This window comes from Melitaea cinxia, chromosome 1 (assembly GCF_905220565.1).
Source record: "Melitaea cinxia chromosome 1, ilMelCinx1.1, whole genome shotgun sequence".
Lineage (NCBI taxonomy): Eukaryota > Metazoa > Arthropoda > Insecta > Lepidoptera > Nymphalidae > Melitaea > Melitaea cinxia.
In genome coordinates, this window is record NC_059394.1 from 2,912,880 (window position 1) to 2,936,859 (window position 23,980).

The window sequence follows — 23,980 nt, forward strand, 5'->3', positions numbered from 1 at the left end:
ATAAACTCTTTAACGTATAACAGTAGAACCACAATAAACATAAAACAACGTTTAATTTTTAGTTTAGTTTTAATATATTGAAATTATTGTTAAAATTATTTATTTGTATTTGGTATTATTTATTATTAATTTGATTTTATTATTGTCCTAGCGGACCCGGCGATTGTTGTCCTGCCCGGAAAACAGCTTCCAAATTTGATAGCTTACATACCGATAGCAGGGCCACCTACCGGGTCCAATTGAGATAAAAACTACAATATCTTCCAAGTCAAAATTGGTTCAGTAGTTTCGGAGGTACACACTGATAGCAGCGCCACCTACCAGGTCCGATTGAGATGAAAACTACCCTATCTCTCGAGTTGGACAAAATTATAGATGCGTACAAAATTTGATAAAAATTGGTTCAGTAGTTTCGGAGCTACATACCAATAGCAGCGCCACCTACCGGGTCCAATTAAGATAAAAACTACCGTATCTCCCAAGTTAGACCAAATTACAGATGCTTAAATAAATTGATAAAAATTGGTTCAGTAGTTTCAGAGTTACAACCATTTAAAATTTTCATTGTTAACGCCCACCCCCGTAATCCTTATTGGGCATGAGTTATCCTAAAATCCGCTCATCGATCACTTCTACATCACATATAGGAGATTCGCACCAATTTTGGAGTCGATAGTTTAAAAACGGGAATTTTCCATTGTTCCCCGCAACAATATAATAAGTAATGTGAAATAGCTAGTTAATACCATTTTCCTGTATGTAAATTAAATTAAAATGTGGTCTACGAATAAGATCAATTTAATCATTAATAACTTACGTAAAATGCGCCCTAATATATTATTTAACATGAACTTTATTGAATAGCAATAATGTTCAAATTGATTCTACATTTTAGTTAGAAAACTTTTGTATGGGAAAAAGAAAAGGGCTGTTTTTAGGGTTTTCACTGAAATTATTCGAATTTTTCTCGCCGTAAAAACCATCCTTGCACTTCAACGAACATTTTAAAAAAAGAATTGGTAAAATTGGTCCAGGCGTTGTGGAGTTATACGCTTACAAACACATTTTAAGATTCATTTTTTTAAATAAGATTATTGTATTTTGCAAATTAGTCGTGACATTCATTAATTTTTTAGTTGTATTTCTGTCATAAGAATTGTTTAAGAAGAATTGTTTTATGGGTTAGTTTTACCTGAAATAAAGAAAATTATATATTATTATATTATTATAATTTGCCAACCTCGGAAACCAAGACTGCTCTTTATATAGTTCAATTTTAGTAAAAAAGAAAAGTCTGCTATTATTCTAATATAAAGCGAAGAGTTTGTTTGTTTGTTTATTTGAGAGATAGTTTCGGGGTTTGACATCGGTTTTAAAAACTCCTTTCGCGTTAGGAAGCCTCCTATTAGAAAATTTTATAGGTCACAGTAAATTATCATGCGACGGTAGAAACAAACTTAACAAAAAAAAACCAGACCGGATCAGACCCACTCGGACCCACACAAGGTATTCACAGGTACTGTAAAAAAAATATAATTGTTTGTAAAAACATTTTTTATTTACTCCAGTAGTTTCACTTGATCCAAATTAAACCTGTTCTCAAAAAAAATGTGTTTTAACTGTCATTTTGTCATTACATTCTTATTAAAATGTAAAATGTTTTCAATTATCTAATAAGTTAGATTCAACAAGCATATTTAGCAGAAGATAAGGCAATTTTGGGTGATTTTACTACGATGGAAAATTAATTGATCAATGAAATAAGAACCATTTTACAAACGCGCATTAGTGAACTTAAAAGCTATCGTTTGTTTTGCCGGTATGCGTATATTGTTCTTATAAATTGACTTAAATATCCACGCTAATTATGATAACGAAATTATAAAAGGATGATAAAATGACATCGTAGCTAGTTCGTAAACACATAGCCATGAGACGGTCGTTTAGTTTAATAATTGCCATTTTATTGACCTCTGCCAATGCCACAGGTAAGTTGTACTAATCCATACAAATAAATAAAATTGGAGTGTCTGTTTGTAATATTAAAATAACCGCTCTTTATTAAATACATATGGATGTATACACGGTACATATACCAAAATAACATCTCTGAAACGGCTGGGCCGATTTTGTCAGAACTTTCACTGGCAGATATCTATTGTAATAAGGAGTAACTTAGACCACTTTCATTTTGGTTTTTTTTTTTATAACTTTGCAAACTGAACGATAATTATTTTGTTAAATTCCACGCGGACGAAGTCGCGGGCACAACTAGCTAGTAATAAAACCAAAAATATTAAAATCTTATTTTCAGCTTTTATGAGTTAAGTACAGGGCCGTAATTTGCATGTATTAGAGTAAAAAAGGACATGGGTTCATAAGCCCGTGGATGTATAAGACTTGTTAAAAAAAAAAAAAAAGTACAGGGCCTTAACAATTAGATATTTTATTTGTACGAAACGACGACCGACCGAACGAGCGACCATGTCAAATAATTATAACTCTTAAATTTTTGTATTCGTGATTGTCAGGGCAAGTTTTTTTATAAGAAATTAATAACCGACTTTTTAGAATCGAGTTGAACCCGTCTCGAGATGATTAAAATCGATCCTCACTCAATGATTTCGACTTTTTCTTTCTCCGACTTCGGATTTAATTTTGTGCTATATACTCGTAATACTAGCTTGATTAAATTTCTGCACTTTGATTTTGTTACTGATTGACACTTCAACTTCTTATTATTATTTTTCAATTTAATGTTTTATATTTTCTTCTGAGAATTTACTAGCAAAATCAACTTTTCTTATATTGTTACAATATGGTTGTTTATTTAGAAATTTGGTTTTTAATAAAATTAAAATTGTTATGTATCATAAAATGTAACAACTGCTAGCATAAATTAATAAATAAATTAGGTACTTGCAAGAGAAGGGTACTAAGCATCATAGTTAATTGGATCACACATTAATTTTTGACTATTGAAAAAGAAAAACTAACAGTAAGAAATATTAAATTGTTTATCAAGAGAAAAAAAACTATTTTAATCGCTTATTCAAATAAAAAAATATGTCGAATAAAACTTGTAAAATAGCTTTTAACCAATGGTTATATAGTGAATATGTTTTTAAAAAGTCTACTTGAGAGTCGAAAAATTGACTTTTAGCAATGATTGATTGACTTTAAGAATTGAAAAATTTCTAAATCGATTGTGAAATCAAAAGTCGATTTTTTTCGCGCCCTTTCCATCCCTAATTAAGGTCTAGATCTGCCAGTAATATAGACATATTTCCTAACACTTAATTATGGATTTTGCTAACACTTATTATAAATACGAGCCAAGTGATAAATTAGAGTATTTCCATAAATCCTGAACATTGTAAATAATAAATATTTTGAAAATCCAAACGTGCACGACTCCGCACACTCTAGTAGCTTGTTTAGGAATTAATGATTGACCGTACAACGATTATAAGTTCGATTAGATTTGCAAATGACAGATGGCTCTGTTTCATTATTTTATTATGGTAAAATCTAAAAAAAAAATTATAATTTTTCAGCCTTTATATTTAAGAGCCATTTCACAATTTTACGCTCTGCAAGTTTAGGTAAATTTGGTCGCATCGCGCGAATCGTACGAGCCGCGCGATCTTTGTGCTAGTACGTATAGTGTGACAACCAAAAGACCATCGTGATCATTTTCTGATGTATAATAAAAATTATAACTATGGTATAAAATGTTTTTTACATAATTAATTTGTTAAAAATTTCAAGTATGTTATATAACAACAGTCAATAAATTTAAAATAAAATTAAAAAAATCAATTTTATGAAACAATTTTTTTAAATTGATTTAGTTTTTTCAGTTTACGAATGAATCTAATATTTACGATATGAATAAAAAAGCATTTAATGACATCGACACCGACAAACATATTAATTAACAAATAACAAGACAAACAGATTGAAATGCCTATTTGTATTGATAGTGTGAGAAAAGAAAATTAAATTATACATTTGTTTACAGAAATTATCATTATATTATTTTACAGTCATTTTCGTAATATGTTTATTTTATTTATATTTTATTATGAAAGTATCAAATGCGTTTTATCCGCTATAACAACAGGCGCTTGGCGCGTGTGAGCGAAAGAGACGGCTGCGCAGAATTTGGCGTGGACCTTACCTCTAAGAGCGCTAGCGCTCGACTGATTTCAGTGTTGCAAAAGTATAAAATAAAAAATCGGTATATTTGGCTCCGAAAAATCGGTAGAAATCGGTAGATTTTTACTCGGAGTAAAACAAAAGTATTTTAAGTCAATAATGCGTTCATTTATTTAAATTTATTCCGTTAAATTAAATCAAATTCTTTATTTGCATGAATATAGTTAATACATAAGGTGTTATTAGTTAGAATGTCTCATATAATCTACCTTAAACGGCGTGCAAATTTTTGTTCCATTTTTAATTATAATTATTTTACATTACAGAAAAAGAAAGTACTCAAAAGCGTATACGTTTTATCACTAAGAAACATTAATTATAGAAGTAGTCCATACAAGCATCATAATTACAAACAAATCAAAGATAATAATTGCATAATTTCATTCTTCGCAGCAACTGCTAAATTGCTAATAATGAAACAGATTACTAGTATTCCCGAATTCCCGTAGGAGCAATAGAATAGCACATTGCCGTGAAAGAAGTATAAATTAGCGATGAATTCGCTTAACACTTCACAAAATTTTGCAACTACATTTAATTTGTTAAATGCGAATTGAATCTTCCCGTGTCAATAATGAATCCGAATACTAATCCTAATCCATCGATATAATCCAAAAATAATCCATCACTAGTCCTATACCTAATTCAAGAAACAAACCCGAAGAAAGTTATCTTCAGGGATTTTCCCTTGTATACTCACCAGACAATAATAAACTCTATTATATGACGTGTTAGTAGATTTGTTTTAACACACCGCGGATTTGAACGGTCATATTCGACGTCGTGGGAAGAATTTCGGGAAGTCCCCGTGCATTGATTTTGTGTTACCGTTTTCTTTTAGTGTTACCGTATTAAGAATATTATTTTACCTTTTTTTTTTAGAAAATTATTTTACATTAGTTGAAAATTCAAAAATTCGGTAGATAGCACTACTAAATCGGTATATCGGTAGACAAGGACCAAAATCGGTAGATCTACCGATAAATCGGTAGCTTTTGCAACGCTGACTGATTTACCGGGCTTGATGCGTGGCAATATATACTATCTTTTTATTATTTAATATAAAATGTATTAAAAATAATTACATCTTTTAATTATTTTTTATATATTCCTTAATGATGTAAGTTTACTTTGATGAAGATAGTTCGTTAAAATGTCTTAGTTTTCTAAGAGAAATATCGCTTTTAAAATTGTACTTATTTGGAAAATATTCGTAACTTTAAATTTTTTTTATCGTTTAATAGAGATACAAATGGAATAAAAATCTATGATAGTGGACAACAAAATTATATTCCACATATTATGATATTTTTTTAAAATGGTTTCAACGTAGAGGTCATTGAAAAGTAGGACTTCAAAGTATACATTGCGACCGTTTACCCAGGGAGGAGACTGATGAAAAGGTTAATAATTTTATACACATAATATAAATCAAAATTCTGACCTGACTATGGACTACAACAAAGGTTGCTCTATTATATTTCAAGAATATAAATTACATTATTGCATCCAACACTGAGATTAACGACGTCAAAATATTACAATTTCGCGGATTGTTACCGATTTTTGTGAAATGGCTCTTAACAGGATTCTTTATTATTTAGTAGTTTCCTGACTTTTCCTTTGTACTGTGTGGCTACGGTACTAAAGAATATAGCCACCCCCTCTCTTCCCGTGGGTGTCGTAAGAGGTGACTAAGGGATAACACAGTTCTACTACTACCTTGGAACTTAAAAAGCCGATCGGTGGCGGGATAACCATCCAACTACTAGCTTTGAAATACACAGGCCGAAGACGGGCAGCAGCGTCTTCGGTGCGACAAAGCCAGTGCTGCGGTAACCAACCCGCCTGCCCAGCGTGGTGACTATGGGCAAACACATGAGTTCACGTTATTTTTGTAGTAAACTTGTGGAGGCCTATGTCCAGCAGTGGACTGTATAGGCTGTAATGATGACTTTTCCTATCATCCGTACATCCAAAATGTTGACATCCAACATAATATTTATTTAATCGATTCTTTATACTATAATAGTATCCAAAATAGAATGAAAAATAAAATAAAATAAAATTTTATAGCATATTAATGTATTTTTATAAAAATATATAGGATTAAGTTTAAGCGTTTCCAGTATTTTTCATTTTGTGAGAGTAAAGCACAGCCCACTTCGAGGCGTGCAAAAGCTAATTAGGGCGAAATAGATAATTATAATTTGAAGTTTCTTGTTTATCACATTGCCTCAACATTATGAATATTACCATATAGCCGTCAAGCAATTTAATAAATACCTAAAATACAGGTATACTTCTAGATAATTATTAATGTATAATAATAATTAGATAAATTATTCGTTGGAAGAGATCAGTAAAACTCAAAAAAAAATGACATAGTTTATTTTGAATTATTGTTCCTACTATTAAAATTCAAATATAAAACCTGTTGTTTTTCTGCCCTATAGGTGGCGAGCACTATGAAATATCCCCGGTCGATTTAAGTATTTCTATCGCTATTAGCAAAGTCACTCTCAATCTCACTATAGGTGTTTTTTAAGCTACGCGATCATTTTTTGTAACGGAATATTAATCACTAGGTCCATAACGTTTACACAATTAAATTTTTATCTTGGTTTACGTATAATAAATACTCTTAGACGTTTCTGAGCAATATAATCAATATAATAAATGAGTTTTTTTTCAAATTACAGAGAAAGTGCGTAGAAGCTACATTGGAGGCAGAGGCAATGGCGGGGGAAGAAGATTTGGCTTCGGAGGCAGCGGTAGTTTTGGCTTTGGAGGCGGTGGTAGTGGTGATGTAATCAAGGTTGACTTTGAAAGAGGTGTGGAAGCTATCCGCGAAGGTTTATACGGCATACGAGGAAATGGTAAAGTTCATGAAGACTCTAGCTATGTTGGGGCAGGTCTAAATGGTGGGATTGGCAGAGGTAGTGGCTTAGGCGGAGATAATGGTGGATCTGGAGGCATAGGCGCTGGCAATGGAGAATCGCGAGCATCAAAAGTAAATTCAGCAGTTGACTTCGGAGACAGCATTTTTGCGGATTCAGGCCGTGGACACAGTGAAGAACCAGGAAGCAATAGAAAAGGAAGCTATGGCAGTGAAAGAACTTTCGAAATTGGTAGCAGTGGGTCCAGTGGTGAACTTGGAGCTGATGTTGGTGGGGGCCTAGGTGGAGGTTATACAGGAGGATCTAGTAGAGGTGGAAAAAAAAGTATTTCCAGTGGAGGTTCAGATCTTGTAGGAGGTAGGGATTTAGACGTAGGAAGTGGTGGTTCTGGAGGCTTAAGCGCCAACCATGAAGGATCCGGAGAATTTAGAGGAAGTTTAGATGGTGGGTTCGGCGGCAGCATTCATAAAGGCAGTGGACTCGGTGGAGGATTTGGAAGCAATGAAAAAGGAGGCTATGGCAATGGAGGAGCTTTCAACATTGGTGGCAGTGACTCCAATAGTAAACTCGAAGTTGGCGTTGGTAGAGGTTTAGGTGAAAGTTATATAGGAGGATCTGGTACAGGTGGCAAAGAAAGCCATTCCAGTGGAGAAGCAGATTTTGTAAGAAGTAGGGGCTTAGGCGTAGGAAGTGATGGTTCTGGAGCGTTAAGTGCCAACCATGAAGGATCTGGTGTATTAAAAGGAAGTTTCGATGGTGGCTTTGGGGGCAGTATTCATGGAGGTCTAGGCAGTGAACTCGGTAGAGGATCTGTAAGCTACGAAAAAGGAAGCTATGGCAGTGGAGGAGCTTTCGACATTGGTGGTAGTGGCTCCTATGGTGAACTCGGAGTTGGCGTTGGTGGAGGTCGACGTGGAGGTTCTACAGGCGGATCTAATAGAGGTGGAAAAGAAAGCCATTCCAGTGGATGGGCAGATTTTGTAGGAGGTAGGGGTTTAGGCGTAGGAAGTGGTGGTTCTGAAAGTCTAACTGCCGACCATGAAGGATCTGGAGAATTAAGAAGAACTTTAAATGTTGGCTTCGGAGGTATCATTTATGGAGGTCAAGGCGGTGGACTCAGTGGAGGATCTGAAAGCAATGTACAAGGAAGCCTTGACAGTGAAGGAACAGGTTTTGGCAGCATAGGTAGCAGATTAAGCGGTGGGATTGGCGGAAGTTCAAGCAGTGGCCTCGGTGGTGTATCTGAAAGCTATGAAAAAGGAAGCCATAGTAGCGAAGGAGCAGGTTTTGGTAACAGTAGCAATGAACCGAGGAATAGCATTGGAGGAGGTTCAAGCAGTGGACTCGATAGTGAATCTGAAAAGAATGAAAAAGGAAGTCATCCTAGTGGAGTCGTGGGTTTTGGAAACAGTGGCAGTGGATCTGACGACAATCTCGGAGGAGGCAGTGGAGGAGATATAAGAGGTCCACAGGGGTTAAAAAGTAATGAAAAGGAAAGCCATGGTAGTGGGGGAGCAGGCTTCGGCAACATTGGTGGTGGATCTAGTGGCATCCTCGAAGGAGACAGTGTAGAAAGTTCAAGCGGTATACTTGCTAGTGGATCTGAAAGCAATGGAAAAGGAAGCCTTAGCAGTGAAGTAGCAAGTTATGGTAGCATAGGTAGCGGATCAAGCGGTGGGATTGGAGAAAGTTCAAGTGGTGGATACGGTGATGTATCTGAAAGCTATGAAAAAGGAAGTCATAGTAGCAAAGGAGCAGGTTTTGGTAACAGTGGCAATGAACCGAGGGATAGCATTGGAGGAGGTTCAAGCAGTGGACTCGATAGTGAATCTGAAAAGAATGAAAAAGGAAGTCATCCTAGTGGAGTCACGGGTTTTGCAAACAGCGGCAGTGGATCTGACGACAGCCTCGGAGGAAGCAGTGAAGGAGATTTAAGAGGTTCACTCAGTAGTGAATTAGAAATCAATGAAAAACAAAGTCATGATAGAGCAGTAGCAGAATTCAATAACAGAGACAGTGAATTTGGTGGTAGGCTTGGAGGAGATTCAAACAGTGATCTCAGTGGTGGATCTCAAAGCAATATAAAAGAACACTTTGGCAGCGCAGAAGCAGGATATGGCAACATACGTAGTGAATCGAGCGATGGAATTGGAAAAGTCTCAAGCAGTGGACTCGTTATTGCGTCTGAAACCAATAAAAAAGGTAGCCTTGGCATTAAGGGGGTAGGTTACGGCAGCATAGGCAGCGAATCGAGCAGTGGAATTGGAAAAATTTCAAGCAGTGGACTCGGTGGTGTATCTGAAAGCTATGAAAAAGGAAGCCATAGTAGCGAAGGAGCAGGTTTTGGTAACAGTGGCAATGAACCGAGGGATAGCATTGGAGGAGGTTCAAGCAGTGGACTCAATAGTGAATCTGAAAAGAATGAAAAAGGAAGCCATCCTAGTAGAGTCATGGGTTTTGGAAACAGTGGCAGTGGATCTGACGACAGCCTCGGAGGAGGCAGTGGAGGAGATTTAAGAGGTTCACTCAGTAGTGAATTAGAAATCAATGAAAAACAAAGTCATGGTAGAGCAGTAGCAGAATTCAATAACAGAGACAGTGAATTTGGTGGAAGACTTGGAGGAGATTCAAACAGTGGTCTCAGTGGTGGATCTCAAAGCAATATAAAAGAACACTTTGGCAGCGCAGAAGCAGGATATGGCAACATAGGTAGTGAATCGAGCAATGGAATTGGAAAAGTCTCAAGCAGTGGACTCGTTATTGCATCTGAAACCAATAAAAAAGGAAGCCTTGGCATTAAGGGTGTAGGTTACGGCAGCATAGGCGGCGCATCGAGCAGTGGGATTGGAGAAAGTTCAAGCGGTGGACTCGGTGGTGTATCTGAAAGTTATGAAAAAGGAAGCCATAGTAGCGAAGGAGCAGGTTTTGGTAACAGTGGCAATGAACCGAGGAATAGCATTGGAGGAGGATCAAGCAGTGGACTCGATAGTGAATCTGAAAAGAATGAAAAAGGAAGTCATCCTAGTGGAGTCATGGGTTTTGCAAACAGCAGCAGTGGATCTGACGACAGCCTCGGAGGAGGCAGTGGAGGAGATTTAAGAGGTTCACTCAGTAGTGAATTAGAAATCAATGAAAAACAAAGTCATGGTAGAGCAGTAGCAGAATTCAATAACAGAGACAGTGAATTTGGTGGTAGGCTTGCAGGAGATTCAAACAGTGGTCTCAGTGGTGGATCTCAAAGCAATATAAAAGAACACTTTGGCAGCGCAGAAGCAGGATATGGCAACATAGGTAGTGAATCGAGCGATGGAATTGGAAAAGTCTCAAGCAGTGGACTCGTTATTGCATCTGAAACCAATAAAAAAGGAAGCCTTGGCATTAAGGGCGTAGGTTACGGCAGCATAGGCGGCGCATCGAGCAGTGGGATTGGAAAAAGTTCAAGCAGTGGACTCGGTGGTGTATCTGAAAATTATGAAAAAGGAAGCCATAGTAGCGAAGGAGCAGGTTTTGGTAACAGTAGCAATGAACCGAGGAATAGCATTGGAGGAGGTTCAAGCAGTGGACTCGATAGTGAATCTGAAAAGAATGAAAAAGGAAGTCATCCTAGTGGAGTCACGGGTTTTGCAAACAGCGGCAGTGGATCTGACGACAGCCTCAGAGGAGGCAGTGGAGGAGATTTAAGAGGTTCACTCAGTAGTGAATTAGAAATCAATGAAAAACAAAGTCATGGTAGAGCAGTAGCAGAATTCAATAACAGAGACAGTGAATTTGGTGGTAGGCTTGGAGGAGATTCAAACAGTGGTCTCAGTGGTGGATCTCAAAGCAATATAAAAGAACACTTTGGCAGCGCAGAAGCAGGATATGGCAACATAGGTAGTGAATCAAGCGATGGAATTGGCAAAGTCTCAAGCAGTGGACTTGTTAATGGGTCTGGAAGTGATAAAAAAGGAAGCCATGATAGTGGAGGAGCAGACCTTGGCAATAGTGGTAGTGGATCTAGTGGTAGCCTCGAAGGAGGCAGTGGAAAAAGTTCAAGCGGTAGACTTAGTAATGGATCTGAAAGCAACGGCCAAGGAAGCCTTAGCAGTGAAGGAGCAGGTTATGGTAGCATAGGTAGCGAATCGAGCGGTGGAATTAGAGAAAATTCAAGCAGTGTAATTGGTGGTGTATATGAAAGCTATGAAAAAGAAAGCCATGGTAGCGATGGAGCAGGTTTCAGCAACAGTGGTAGTGGATTGAGGGGTGGCATTGGAGAAGGTTCAAGCAGTGGACTCAATGATGTATCTAAAAGCAATAATAAAGGAAGCTACGGTAGTGGAGAAGCGAGTTTTGGCAACAGTGGCAGTGGATCTGGCGTTAACCTCGGAGGAGGCAGTACAGGAGGTTCAAGCGGTGGACTCGGTAGTGGATTTGAAAGCAATGTAATAGGAAGCCTTGGTAGTGCAAAACAAAGCTTCGGCAGCATTGATGGTGGCTTCGGAGTTGGCATTGATCGAAATCGAGGTGGTAATCTTAATAAAGAATCTGGAAGAAATGGACAAGGAATTTATGGCAGTGGAGAATCTTGGATCAGTGGGAGCAGACATGGCAGTGGCTTTGGAGAAGGTAGTGGTTTGGGCAGCGATAATGATGGGTCTCAATGGCTAGGTGGTAACCATAGATGGTCTGGCGGAATAGGAGGTGGATCAGGTGGTGGCTTAGGAGTTGGTGGTAGCTTAGGAGTTGGCATTGATCGGAATCGAAGTGGCTTTGGAGAAAATAATGGTTTTGGCAGCGGTAATGGTGGCTTTGGATGGCTAGGCGGTAGCCATAGATGGTCTGGAGGAATAGGAAGAGGAACAGGCGGTGGCTTAGGAGTTGGCATCGAGCGAAATCCAGGCGGTGAACTCAGTAAAGAATCTGGAAGAAATGGACAAGGAAATTATGGCAGTGAAGGATCTTGGATTAGTGGCAGTGGATATGGCCGTGGCTTCAGAGAAAATAGTGGATTGGGCAGCGGTAATGGTGGCTCTGGATGGCTAGGCGGTAGCCATAGATGGTCTGGAGGAATAGGAAGAGGAACAGGCGGTGGCTTAGGAGTTGGCATCGAGCGAAATCCAGGCGGTGAACTCAGTAAAGAATCTGGAAGAAATGGACAAGGAAATTATGGCAGTGGAGGATCTTGGATTAGTGGCAGTGGATATGGCCGTGGCTTCGGAGAAAATAGTGGATTGGCCAGCGGTAATAGTGGCTCTGGATGGCTAGGCGGTAGCCATAGATGGCCTGGAGGAATAGGAAGAGGAACAGGCGGTGGCGTAGGAGTTGGAATTGAGCGAAATCCAGGCGCTGAACTCAGTAAAGAATCTGGAAGAAATGGACAAGGAAATTATGGCAGTGGAGGATCTTGGATCAGTGGTAGTGGATATGGCAGTGGCTTTGAAGAAAATAGTGAATTGGGCAGCGGTAATGGTGGCTTTGGATGGCTAGGCGGTAGCCATAAATGGTCTGGAGGAATAGGAAGAGGAACAGGCGGTGGCTTAGGAGTTGGCATCGAGCGAAATCCAGGCGGTGAACTCAGTAAAGAATCTGGAAAAAATGGACAAGGAAATTATGGCAGTGGAGGATCTTGGATTAGTGGCAGTGGATATGGCCGTGGCTTCGGAGAAAATAATAGATTGGGCAGTGGTAATGGTGGCACTAGATGGTTAGACGGTGGCCATAGATGGTCTGGAGGAATAGAAAGAGGATCAGGCGGTGGCTTAGGAGTTAGCGATGGCTTAAGTGTTGGTAGTGGAATAATTTCTAACAGAGGAAATGGTGGATTTGGAGCTAGGAGCAGTGCTGGTGGACCTAGAAGTTATCCAGATGGATCCAGTTTAGCAACGGTCCATGGAGACGGAATCAGAAGTAGCCACGGTACTTTTTCAGGTATTGAAAGCGGCAATGGTGAGTTAGGGGGTTCTGGAGCAGAAGTTTTCAGTGGTTTCGGTGTTAGGAGACCTAGTGGTTATGGGATCCGCACTGGTAGTGGAGCTGACGGAGGCCAAGTCGGCGGATCAGGAGGTTTTGACTTAAGAAGTCAAAGTAGTGGTGGACATGGTGATGGAGGTGGACTGGATGGATTTCTTGGCAGAAGTTATGGTCTTACGGGCGGACTAGGTGGTGGATTTACTGAATCAAAAGGATATGGAAACTCTGGCTCCGCAATTTCTAGTCGTAGTTGATATGGAAAGTAAGAAAAAGCAATAGATTTTTATTATATCAATAGATAATCCTTTGTATCCTCTTCATCTAACTTATTAGACAGGCAACATAATAACTTGCCATTCAAATTAAGGAGTATGATTGTTCCAATAAAGACATTTTCCATTATTCCTCCGATGAAATTAGCTTCCATTGTAATAAAACTAAGTAACAACTTATAATAATCTCTGCAAGCAAAACATTATTGCAGATAAACCCCTTGAATTACATCTCAAAATAAATGTTATATAAATTTATCGTGAACACATATAGAAACTCAAATATAGAATATGTTAGTCTATAAGATAAGAGGTAAAAAATATTTTTCTTTATATTTCGCTATAGCAGTGAATAATGTATTTTTATGCTCAATATTAACAGTGCAAAGCTTTTATAGTAAAATGTTGAAAAACAAATTTAAACATTTTAGCGTCAAATTATAATAATTTAGTAAGAGAAAGACAGAGAGAGAGAGTTAATAACTCTTCTACTCTAGAAGTAAAAAATAAATAAAAAATAAGTTCTAAAAAGACATTGACGAAAAAAGCGGTGTGGCGTGTTAGAATTTTTTTTTTTCAAATGGTTTAAAAATTGTAAAGAAATATCCTTTCTTACCATTAATTCTTTTTGTTACAACAATATATTATATTTCTTACCATAATAATATAGACTATATAATTATAATATGAATAAAATTATTTATTTGAATTAAAACACCACACAAAAATACAAGTAGACAATTACAAAGTAAAGAGATTAAAAAAACATGGAAAATGAAAACGTTATAACAAACTGCAAAAGAACATTTGGTACTTTGTAAAAATTTGTCCTATTATATTAGTTTTAAAACACTAATCTATACTAATATTATAAAGCTGAAGAGCGTGTTTGTTTTTTTTTGTGTAAAGGTGATAATATAAATAATAAAATAATCTCAGAAACTTCTGGTTATATAACATCACGCTATACGACCTATAAGAACTGAGCATTCATACGAAGTGTTACGAAAATGGGAAAATATATTCTATTTTGAAAGCTTCCGTAGCGTACGCTTCGTAAACGATTAAACCTACCCAAAAACTATTTATGACGGAATTGATCGTCATTAAAAGTTCTACCTGATGGCGATCGTTACTTATAGTAAGGTATATCCACCAATCCGCATTGGAGCAGCGTAGTGGATAAAGCTCTGCTGCTTTTCCTACATGGGGAAAGAGGCCTATGCCCAGCTGTGGGATATTACAGGCTGAAGCGTAAAAGTTCTACAAAAAAATCTGCGACAGCATATCTCTATCTCTTAATGTTAACTCATTGTAACCTTTTTTAAAGTAATCAAGTTTGATCTAAAATAATGCACTATTTACGAAGGTGGTTTTTACACATGATATAAATCCTTATCACTACATAGTATAAAACAAAGTCGCATTCCGCTGTCTGTCTGTCCCTATGTATGCTTAGATCTTTAAAACTACGCAACGGATTTTGATTTGAGAATAATTCAAGAGTAAGGTTTATATGTACAATACATGCATAATATAGTAGAGAACTCTCGACTCGATGCGCGAAGCGATCTCCACAATGTCGCCTTGTGTGTAATGTCATAATATAACTAATGTAAATAATTTATTTGTTTACAAGTTGAAAATACAACTTCCCATTAAATGTCACGCTACGAATTTTAGGACTAGAATCAGCATAAACATCGATCGAACTATCTAGTGACCCACGTGACATCCTAAGCTATCTCTAGTGGATTAAAATAATATAATTGAATTAAAGAACTTATGTAAACATAAACACAATAAAAACCCTTAAATAAGTTTAAGTATTTTAATTTTAGTGCCTGTCATATCATGCACTAATAAATTTACTCGTATAAACATTTGCTAAAATGTTTTGTAAGGGTCTTAAAATATAATAAAAGTAGTGTCTGGCAACAACTACTATCGACAGAAAGTGTCTGGTAATATGACATAAATTTTGTTTACGTTTGCAATATTCTCTTCAACATACGTAAGTATCAGCCATTAGAAAATAAGTGAAGTTAGTACAATTTTTACGTGGGTACCTTTAGGATCTGATATCTAAGTATGTGCACGTTCACTGTACTATGTACACTATGCTATGTATACTATGCTATTATATTATATACTATTGACTCGCCCCGGCTTCGCACGCGTGCAATGCTGATACTCTCAACGACAAAAGATACGTTAGAAACCTCTAAAATTATCAGTGTTTCTCTACTATATTATGTATGTATTATACATATAAACCTTTCTCTTAAATCACTCTATTTATGTAAAAAAAAAACCGCATCAATATCCTTTGCGTACTTTTAAAGATCTAAGCATACATATGGACAGACAGAAAGTGGGAAGCAACTTTGTTTTATACTATATAGTGTATTTGTTTTATACTATGTAGTTTTGTTCAACAAAAGATAACTTAGGTCGGTGGGGCATGGGATCTTGGACCATAGAACTGATCATTAAAATTGGTCTTTAGCTTGACGGTAAAAGAAATAATTGTAAGAAATATTAATTCTAAGAAAGAATTAAGTGTCTACTTTTTCTCTAACTAAACATGCCGTTGCACCGCAGTGGGATATTACAGTACAGTTATTTAGACAACATTGCATAGGTATATCATCTAAGATTTTTGCGAACCAGGTTAAAAATGATAAGTAGTAGCGCCACACTAAAGCATTTAAGATACTCTATACGATCCAGAGCTAACATCGATACACGCTTTTAGATCATCGACTGTTATCTTTCGCCGACTGTACATACCAATATGTAACCCAAGCTCATTATTTAAATACTAAACAATAATTTGAAGGTTTTGTTCGTAATCTTCGATCGAAACATACTTTCTGACACTGTCTTGTCTGTCAATATCGTATATATATATACATATATATATATATATATTTCTTTTCATCTATATGTAGCGTTAGTTATCTTACTTTTTCCTAATATTATTATCCTAATATCTAGAGCAATGTACTAAGAATTCCTTATTTACATTATTCATTTTTTTTTTTTGTGATAAAACTGTCAATTTCGAGTTTTCCTTCGTGGATTTTCCACATTACTACTGAGGTCAATAAATTATATTTATCGACATGAAAAAAATAATTGTTTGATAATAATGAATTCAAAAAAGGCGGAGGTTCTGAACTCCATTATATTTTTTGTGTGTATTACCTCAGAACTTCTTGCTGGGTGGACCGACTTGGGTAATTTTTTTTTATCGTATGCTGGTACTTGTCATAGTCCCATTTAAATTTCATCAAGATTTGATGAGTACTTTCTTGAGATATTTCTAATAATGCGCATCTACTTGAATATTTTTTCGTCTACCTACGGTATATTCCTGGTTCATGTAATTTAAGTTATTTTTTTCGTTTCCAAACAAGGAACTATTTCTTAAACCGTTTGTTTTTTGAAATCTTTACTCAAAAGTTACAGTTACAGGTAGTTTTTATTTATATAAAGAATCTTGACATAAAACAGATGTTTTTGTTTAAGTAATTTGTACTGTGTGTTATGTAAAATTTACATAATAATATTTACCTATGTACTTGTACATAGAGCCAAAACAAAGCCTTGAATATTTTTATGTGTTACGATTGATACCTATTTGGATCATGAATTTTCCTCCATGCATAATAAAAACTTAATAAACGATAAAATCCAGATGACATCACAACCGGCTAACACGGATGTGGTTGTTTTAAATGCGAGATGCACTCAGCACATATCGTGACTGGTCACAAAAGTAACCTCATTGCTTTAGGCATGACAATAGACAATAAAATAAAACCAAATATCAATTTAAGTATATTTTTCCTTCTTTTATAAAATACAATCAAACCTCTGTTTGTCTGTTTGTATCTATTATATAATAATAGTATTTATATAATTGCAATAGAGATGTTATATTAAAAGAATAGATTTATTGTACATTTAAAATATCATTACATAAAAATGTACACAAAATAATGAAAGGTAATATGTACCATATAAATAGAAACAAAATATTTGAGGACAAAAATACTTCATTATTATCATTTATTTATATTCAGAATAAAAACAAATGATATTTTAATAACCGAAAATAAACAAAAAAAGGATCGATAATTAATGTCGCTGACCAGAAACAGGATACAATTTAATTAATTAGTTCTTAAATTAAAGATATAGCAGATATGAGAATATTAAATAAATAAATAGAATAAATAAATATTCAGTGTACCTACATCATGTTATTAAATATATAGTAATAAATAAATAATAATAAATAATAATTAACTCTTTATCGTAGACAAAAAAGGTGCTTACAATTAATAACACAATAAAAAATTACAACAGGCGATCTTATTTCTAAACAGCGATCTCTTCCAACTAATATCGTGGAAGTACTAGTCACTATTGGTTGTAGTCACTATTTGGATAGCTGTTAAAATGTTTATCTAGCGAATTGTGTTTAATTATAGACATGAGGTATTTACCTAAATGAGTTGTGCACTTAGATTTAAGCGTAATGTAGGTTTTGTAATGAATCTTTTAATATAATATTATAACTGCTGGTAAAGAAATAAATAAATAAACAATTATTAAAATAATATTTAACTAGGTCGGCAAACAAGTGTACGGCTCACCTGATGGTAAGTGATTACCGTAGCTTATAGAAACCTGCAACACCAGAAGCATCGCAAGCGCGTTGCCGACTCTATCCCCAATTCTCCCCAGGAGCTGTGGTCACCTTACTCACCAACAGGAACTCAATACGGTTGAAAGCAATATTATTTCGCTGTGATCTTCTGTAAGGTCAAGGTACTTCTCTAGACGGTCTGCTAAAGATTTTGAGCAGAAAAATTCGTGCTATGCCCTACCTCAGTTAAAATTCGCGCCACATATGGCCTGGTATTCCGCAATTCTCCTCTTTAAAGCCTATTTCACTACAAATTAAAAAGTACAATTTTTAGATTTACGGTTGGGAATAGAAATATCCTGTAAATAAATTGAAAGTCTGGGTGTTTGTGCAGTCCTAGTGGGTCTCCCCACCGTGCCTCGGAGAACACGTTAAACCGTCGGTCCCGGTTGTTATTATGTAAACCTGATAACGATCGTTACTCATAGGAGGGAATATATCCGCCTACCCGCATTGGAGCAGCGTGGTGGATTAAGCTCTGATCCTTCTCCTACATGAGGAAAGAGGCCTATGCCCAGTAGTGGGATATTACAGACTGAAGCGAAATCGAAAGTCAATTATTGTCAAAAAAATATATATTATACCACAAATTTTTATCAGATGGATACAGTCATACATCAGCTCTAGCAGCAACCGGTAAAACAGGCCATTACACTAATAAACATTGAATAAATTACATTTATTTAAAAAAAAAAATTAACTATACTACTATTTTATAAAGCTGAAAAGATTGTTTGTTTGTTTAAACGCGCTAATCTCAGGAACCACTAGTCCGAATTGAGAAATTCTTTTTGTGCTGGATATCCCATTTACCGGACTATAGACTATTTTTTTTCTCAAATTAATGTGTCCAAAACCACTGGACAAAATTAGTGTAGTACGAAATTACAACGAGAGAAATTGCTACGATCCATCGACGACATCGATTTCAACGTATTTTTTTATTTCTCTTTTTTTTTTGGGACTTTATACACTTGTAAATGTCAGTCCCATTGTAACCTTATTCTATACAATCAGATGAGGCTTACGAGCCTGAATAGTATTGTGGCGTAATTAGATGCTGGACGAGCGAGTATACCAAGGAATATTCCAGTATCTAATCTACATAATTATTTAAATTCATAGGTCTCATAAAAGCGTCTTTACCAGATTGAAATCGTATACATTATATTTAAAATGTTTTTTCCTTCTTATTTTGGTAGTTAAAAAAAATTTCACTGTTTTATATTTACACTAGTTGACCTGGCGAACTTCGTACCGCCTTATTTTTTTTCTTAAATATAATAATTACAGTACCTGGGTGACCGAGCTTAGCTCGGTTATTTTAGTAAATCGTGTGTTTTGGAAATCATATTTAAATACGAATTATATAATTATTGATAAAGCATTTCTAAAACATCAAAGGCTCTAGGCTTTGTTATGAGACTTTCTTCAGAATTTAAGAATATAAAAACATTAAAAATATTGTATTGTGTATTTGTGCGCAGCCACTTCGAATACGCGTCCGAAGTTTGGAATCCCATGTACGCTACATACATTAATCGCATTGAAAGTATCCAAAAACGCTTTCTTCGCCATCTGCAATTTAAATGTCAAATATTCGACACTAGTTATGAATCAAGATGCAAGCGGTATCATATCCTTCCTCTGTATCAGCGCAGGCAAATGAGTGATATAATTTACCTTTCTAAATTGTCGAATGGGCTATTGGATAGTCCTGAGCTCTTGGCAAAGGTTGGATTAAATGTACCATATTATACACGCGGGAACAAACATATGCTTTTACACGTACCATTTGCATCCACAAATTATAGAAAGAATTCATTTACTGTTCGTGCTTGTAGGTCTTTCAATTTGATTTCCAGCGAGTGTGATATTGATTTATATCACACTACTTCTGCTAAATTAAAGCAATTACTAAATAAACGTTTTTTCTGTCAAAGCTTTGTTAACTAAAAGTTTAAAATTAACCGAACAATACAACTTACAAACACAGAACTTTGTTTGCTCACTTTTTTTTTTCTTTTCTTTATGAACAATTTTATGAATACTGTTTAATATTTTATTATATTAATATTGTTAATTTATTGCTACACGTGGAAACTTGTCAATGGCCTTCTGTTGTTATAATTTATATTATTGTTAATGTTAGCTGTAAGTTTCCCAAATAAAATAAAATAAAAATAAAAATAAAATATTTTTTTTTTTTCATCATCATCTGAGGCATTACAGCCGCGGGTGGGCCTTAGCCTGGTCCAGCAAAACTCGCCAGTCCGATCTGTTAGAAGCTTTCCTTCTCCAACTTGTTACTCCCAACATCTTGATATCTTGTTCGACGCCGTTAAACCATCTGAGCTTGAGCCTGCCTCGACTTCTGCGGCCCTTCGGTCGGCCTTTTAAAAGGCGCTTGGGTACTCTGGCCTTGACCATTCGCAACACGTGCCCTGCCCAACGCAGGCGCCCGATCTTTATGGTCTTAATTACGTTTGGCTCATCGTAAATTTGGTATAGCTCGTGGTTATGACGCGTTCGCCATCTCTCATTTTCCACCACAGCTCCGAAAATGCGTCTTAGTATTTTCCGCTCAAATACCAAGAAGAAATTTTCGTCTTTTTTGCTTAGCACCAAACATTCGGAACCGTAGGTTCTTACTAAGGTTTTGTACAAGAGAAGTTTTATGCTTCTTGAAAGAAGGTTCAAACGTAAGTATCGTGGTCGTCCGAAGTAGCACTTGTTAGCCGCCATTATTCTTCTACTTATTTCTGAAGACACATCGTTTGTTTTGACACATCATTGTTATCGGTTACTATGGATCCCAGGTATACGAAATCATTGCCGCTAGCGAAGGTGTTGTTGCCAAAGTGTGGCATCGCCCGGGCCTACCACCGGGGCGAGGTGGCGAATGCTAGCGCGACCCCCATCTCGCCCCACCCAGGCGGACAACTGCTCACACGTGGTGGTTTAAAAAATGGTTAGTAAAAAAAAGGTGTTGTTGACAATATTAACTCCTTGTAGTAGAGTTTGCTGGTCTTTTGACGCTTTCAGGTACTTAGTCTTAGCCATGTTAATTTGGAGACCGGCCTCCGCAGCTAATTTTTCAAGAGCAAAGTATGCACTCTCCATTACAGGTAGAGATCTTCCTATCACATCGAGGTCATCCGCAAACCCTAGCATCTGAACGGATTTGTCGTAGATAGTGCCTTTGGTCTCGATCTTTGAGTCGCGAATACACTTGTCGAGAGCGATGTTGAACAGTTGGCACGAGAGCGCATTCCCTTGTCTTAAGCTGTCATTGGTTCTGAAGGGTTCTGATACATTTGTTTGAATTCTGACAACGCTCTGAGAGTTTCCAAGAGTCATCTCCGTCAGGTGCACGAGCTTTGTTGGGATGCCAATCTCCACCATAGCCTGGTACAGGAAACCTCTGTGCACATTATCATAGGCAGCCTTAAAGTCTACGAAAAGACGGTTAGTGTTTACGTTGTACTCAAACGTTTTTTCAAGGATCTGCCTAAGCGAGAAGTCTACTGTGGACCTGTTTGGATGAAACCCACACTGAAACGATGAAAGCTGGATTCTACATATGGCTTTAGTTTATTAAAAAGCATATTAGCAATAATTTTATAACCGGCGCTCAAGAGCAATATGCCTCGGTAATTATTGCACTCCAATATGTCATCTTTCTTATGTAGGGGACAGATAACAGATGTATTCCAATCATCAGACATTTTTTCAATGTTCCTTCTTTCAATATTTTTTGTACCGACAATAATAAAAAATAAATATAAGAAATCAACAATAAAAAAAATATTAAAAAATATTAATGATATGACATAAAATATAAATAATGTTTTTCGATTGTACATACATTATTAAATAAAAAATAACGAGTGCAATGAGAAAAAAAAAATAATAAGCGATCGAGGATTTTCGGTCGATCGCGTCCGGCTGATTTCCCACCTGAGCTATTATAACTTTAATGACAATTGCGAAATTTACCTTCGTTTTGTAATGATATTTTTTCATTGTCTAAAAACTGGGATAAAACGACATTTTCTAAAAATGAATCCTAGCTAGATTTGTTTATCTCACCCGCAATTCCCTGCATACTAAATTTCATGAAAATCGTTGGAGCCGTTTCCGAGATTCAGATTATATATATGTATATATATACATACAAGAATTGCTTGATTAATAGTATTAGATATATCGAAATAAAATAAAGCCTATCTTTCAACTTGGATCAAACTGCACACGGTGATTCTGAATTTGATTAAAATCGTTTAAGTACTTTAAGAGTCCGTCGCGGACAAACAACGTGGCGCGTAATTTATAAATATTAAAATTTATCATAGGCTATGGCATCAAATCAATAATTAACCATAATTAATGCCGTTACCACAATAGTTTTTTATAAATTACTTCACTTCAGCCTATCACAGTCCACTGGTGGACATGACAAGTTCGCGCCAAACATTATGGCGCGAACTCATATGTTTTGCCAATAGTCACTACGCTGGGCAGGTGGGTTGGTGACCGCAGAGCTGGCTTTGTCGCACCAAAGACGCTGATTCCCGTCTTCGGCCTATGTGTTTGAAAGCCATCAGTTAGATGATTATCCCGCCATCGGTCGGCTTTTTAAGTTCCAAGGTTCCAAGTGGAACTGGGTTATCCCTTAGTCGCCTCGTACGACACCCACGGGAAGAGAGGGGGTGGCTATATTCTTTACTGCCGTAACCACACAGCGACAGGTTTATCTATATTGTTTAAATTTTACTCTTTATCTGTTTCCTTTTTTCAATAATATAAATAAACTTGAAAAACAAATTAAAATCACTTAATATTCTAATCGATTTTCATTACTATTCATTTAGTCAGTTACTTCGTGATTAAATAAATCTCCTCAATTAAAACAACTTGTGGTTTATCTATATATAAAAATGAATGTTTGTCTATATGTCCTTTATACAATCGTAAACTATGCATTTGATCGTGTCATGATCTTCAGCAAAATGTTTTGCATAAGCCCACAAAGATTACTGGATTGGTACGAACAAAAAAAAATTTAAAAAAGCTTAGCAACGCGCGCACTATACAGCTAGTTAAAATAAAACCGCGTGACTTATTATTAATATCGCAAGTTTTGTTAAAATCATCATTACTAAAGTAAGGTCCGGTTTCACCACTTATAGATAAAATGTATATTATGTATGTGTATTTACACATAAGTTACGAATATACTTTAACATTAAGAGGTAGAATTGGCCATGAGAACTATTTTCTCGTCAATTCATCACAGTCATCATCACAGCAGCCTCACACAGTCCACTGCTGGACATAGGCCTTCACAAGTTCACGCCAAAAATGGCGTGAACTCATGCGTGTTGCCTATAGTCACCACGTTGGGCAGGTGGGTTGGTAACCGCAGGGCTAGCTTTGTCGCACCGAAGATTATTCGGTCTGTATTTCAAAGCCAGCAGCTAGATAGTTATCCCGCCATCGGTCGGCTTTTTAAGTTCCAAGGTAGTAGTGGAACTGGGTTATCCCTTAATCGCCGTCTCGTCAATTAATAAACGATAACTTTTAAATAATTATTTGCGAAAAGAAATATACAAGAATTCGATGGTAAAAAAGAACAATATATTTTATCTGTTGGATATTATCATTCGTCAAATAGTGTTATCCAGAACTGGTGAAACACGCGATACGTATTAATAGAACAGTACCTGGGTGTCCGAGCTTATCTCGGTATTTTTAGTAACTCGTGTTTTTTGGAAATCATAATTAAATACGTATTACATATTTATAAAATATGAATAATATTTTTTTTACCGACAATAATAAAAAATTTAAATAAATATAAAAAATAAAAATAAAAGAATAATTTAAAAATAATAATGATAAAATATGAATAATAT

General features: G+C 36.1%; 1 protein-coding gene across 1 annotated transcript; it reads left to right on the top strand.

Annotated features, from left to right (window-relative positions):
• Positions 1 to 1,930: 1,930 nt before the first annotated feature.
• Positions 1,931 to 13,324, top strand: LOC123653828 (fibroin heavy chain-like). The gene is made up of 2 exons (XM_045589837.1): positions 1,931 to 1,988; positions 6,924 to 13,324. The coding sequence occupies exons 1-2, from the start codon at positions 1,931 to 1,933 to the stop codon at positions 13,322 to 13,324; spliced, it is 6,459 nt and encodes a 2,152-aa protein (XP_045445793.1).
• Positions 13,325 to 23,980: the final 10,656 nt, after the last annotated feature.

What these genes read in the sequence shown, in the direction of transcription:
- LOC123653828 (XM_045589837.1), top strand. Translation starts at nt 1,931, where the DNA reads ATGAGACGGTCGTTTAGTTTAATAATTGCCATTTTATTGACCTCTGCC. An exon ending in GACCTCTGCCAATGCCACAG is followed by an intron (nt 1,989 to 6,923) that starts GTAAGTTGTACT and finishes TTCAAATTACAG; the next exon opens with AGAAAGTGCGTAGAAGCTAC.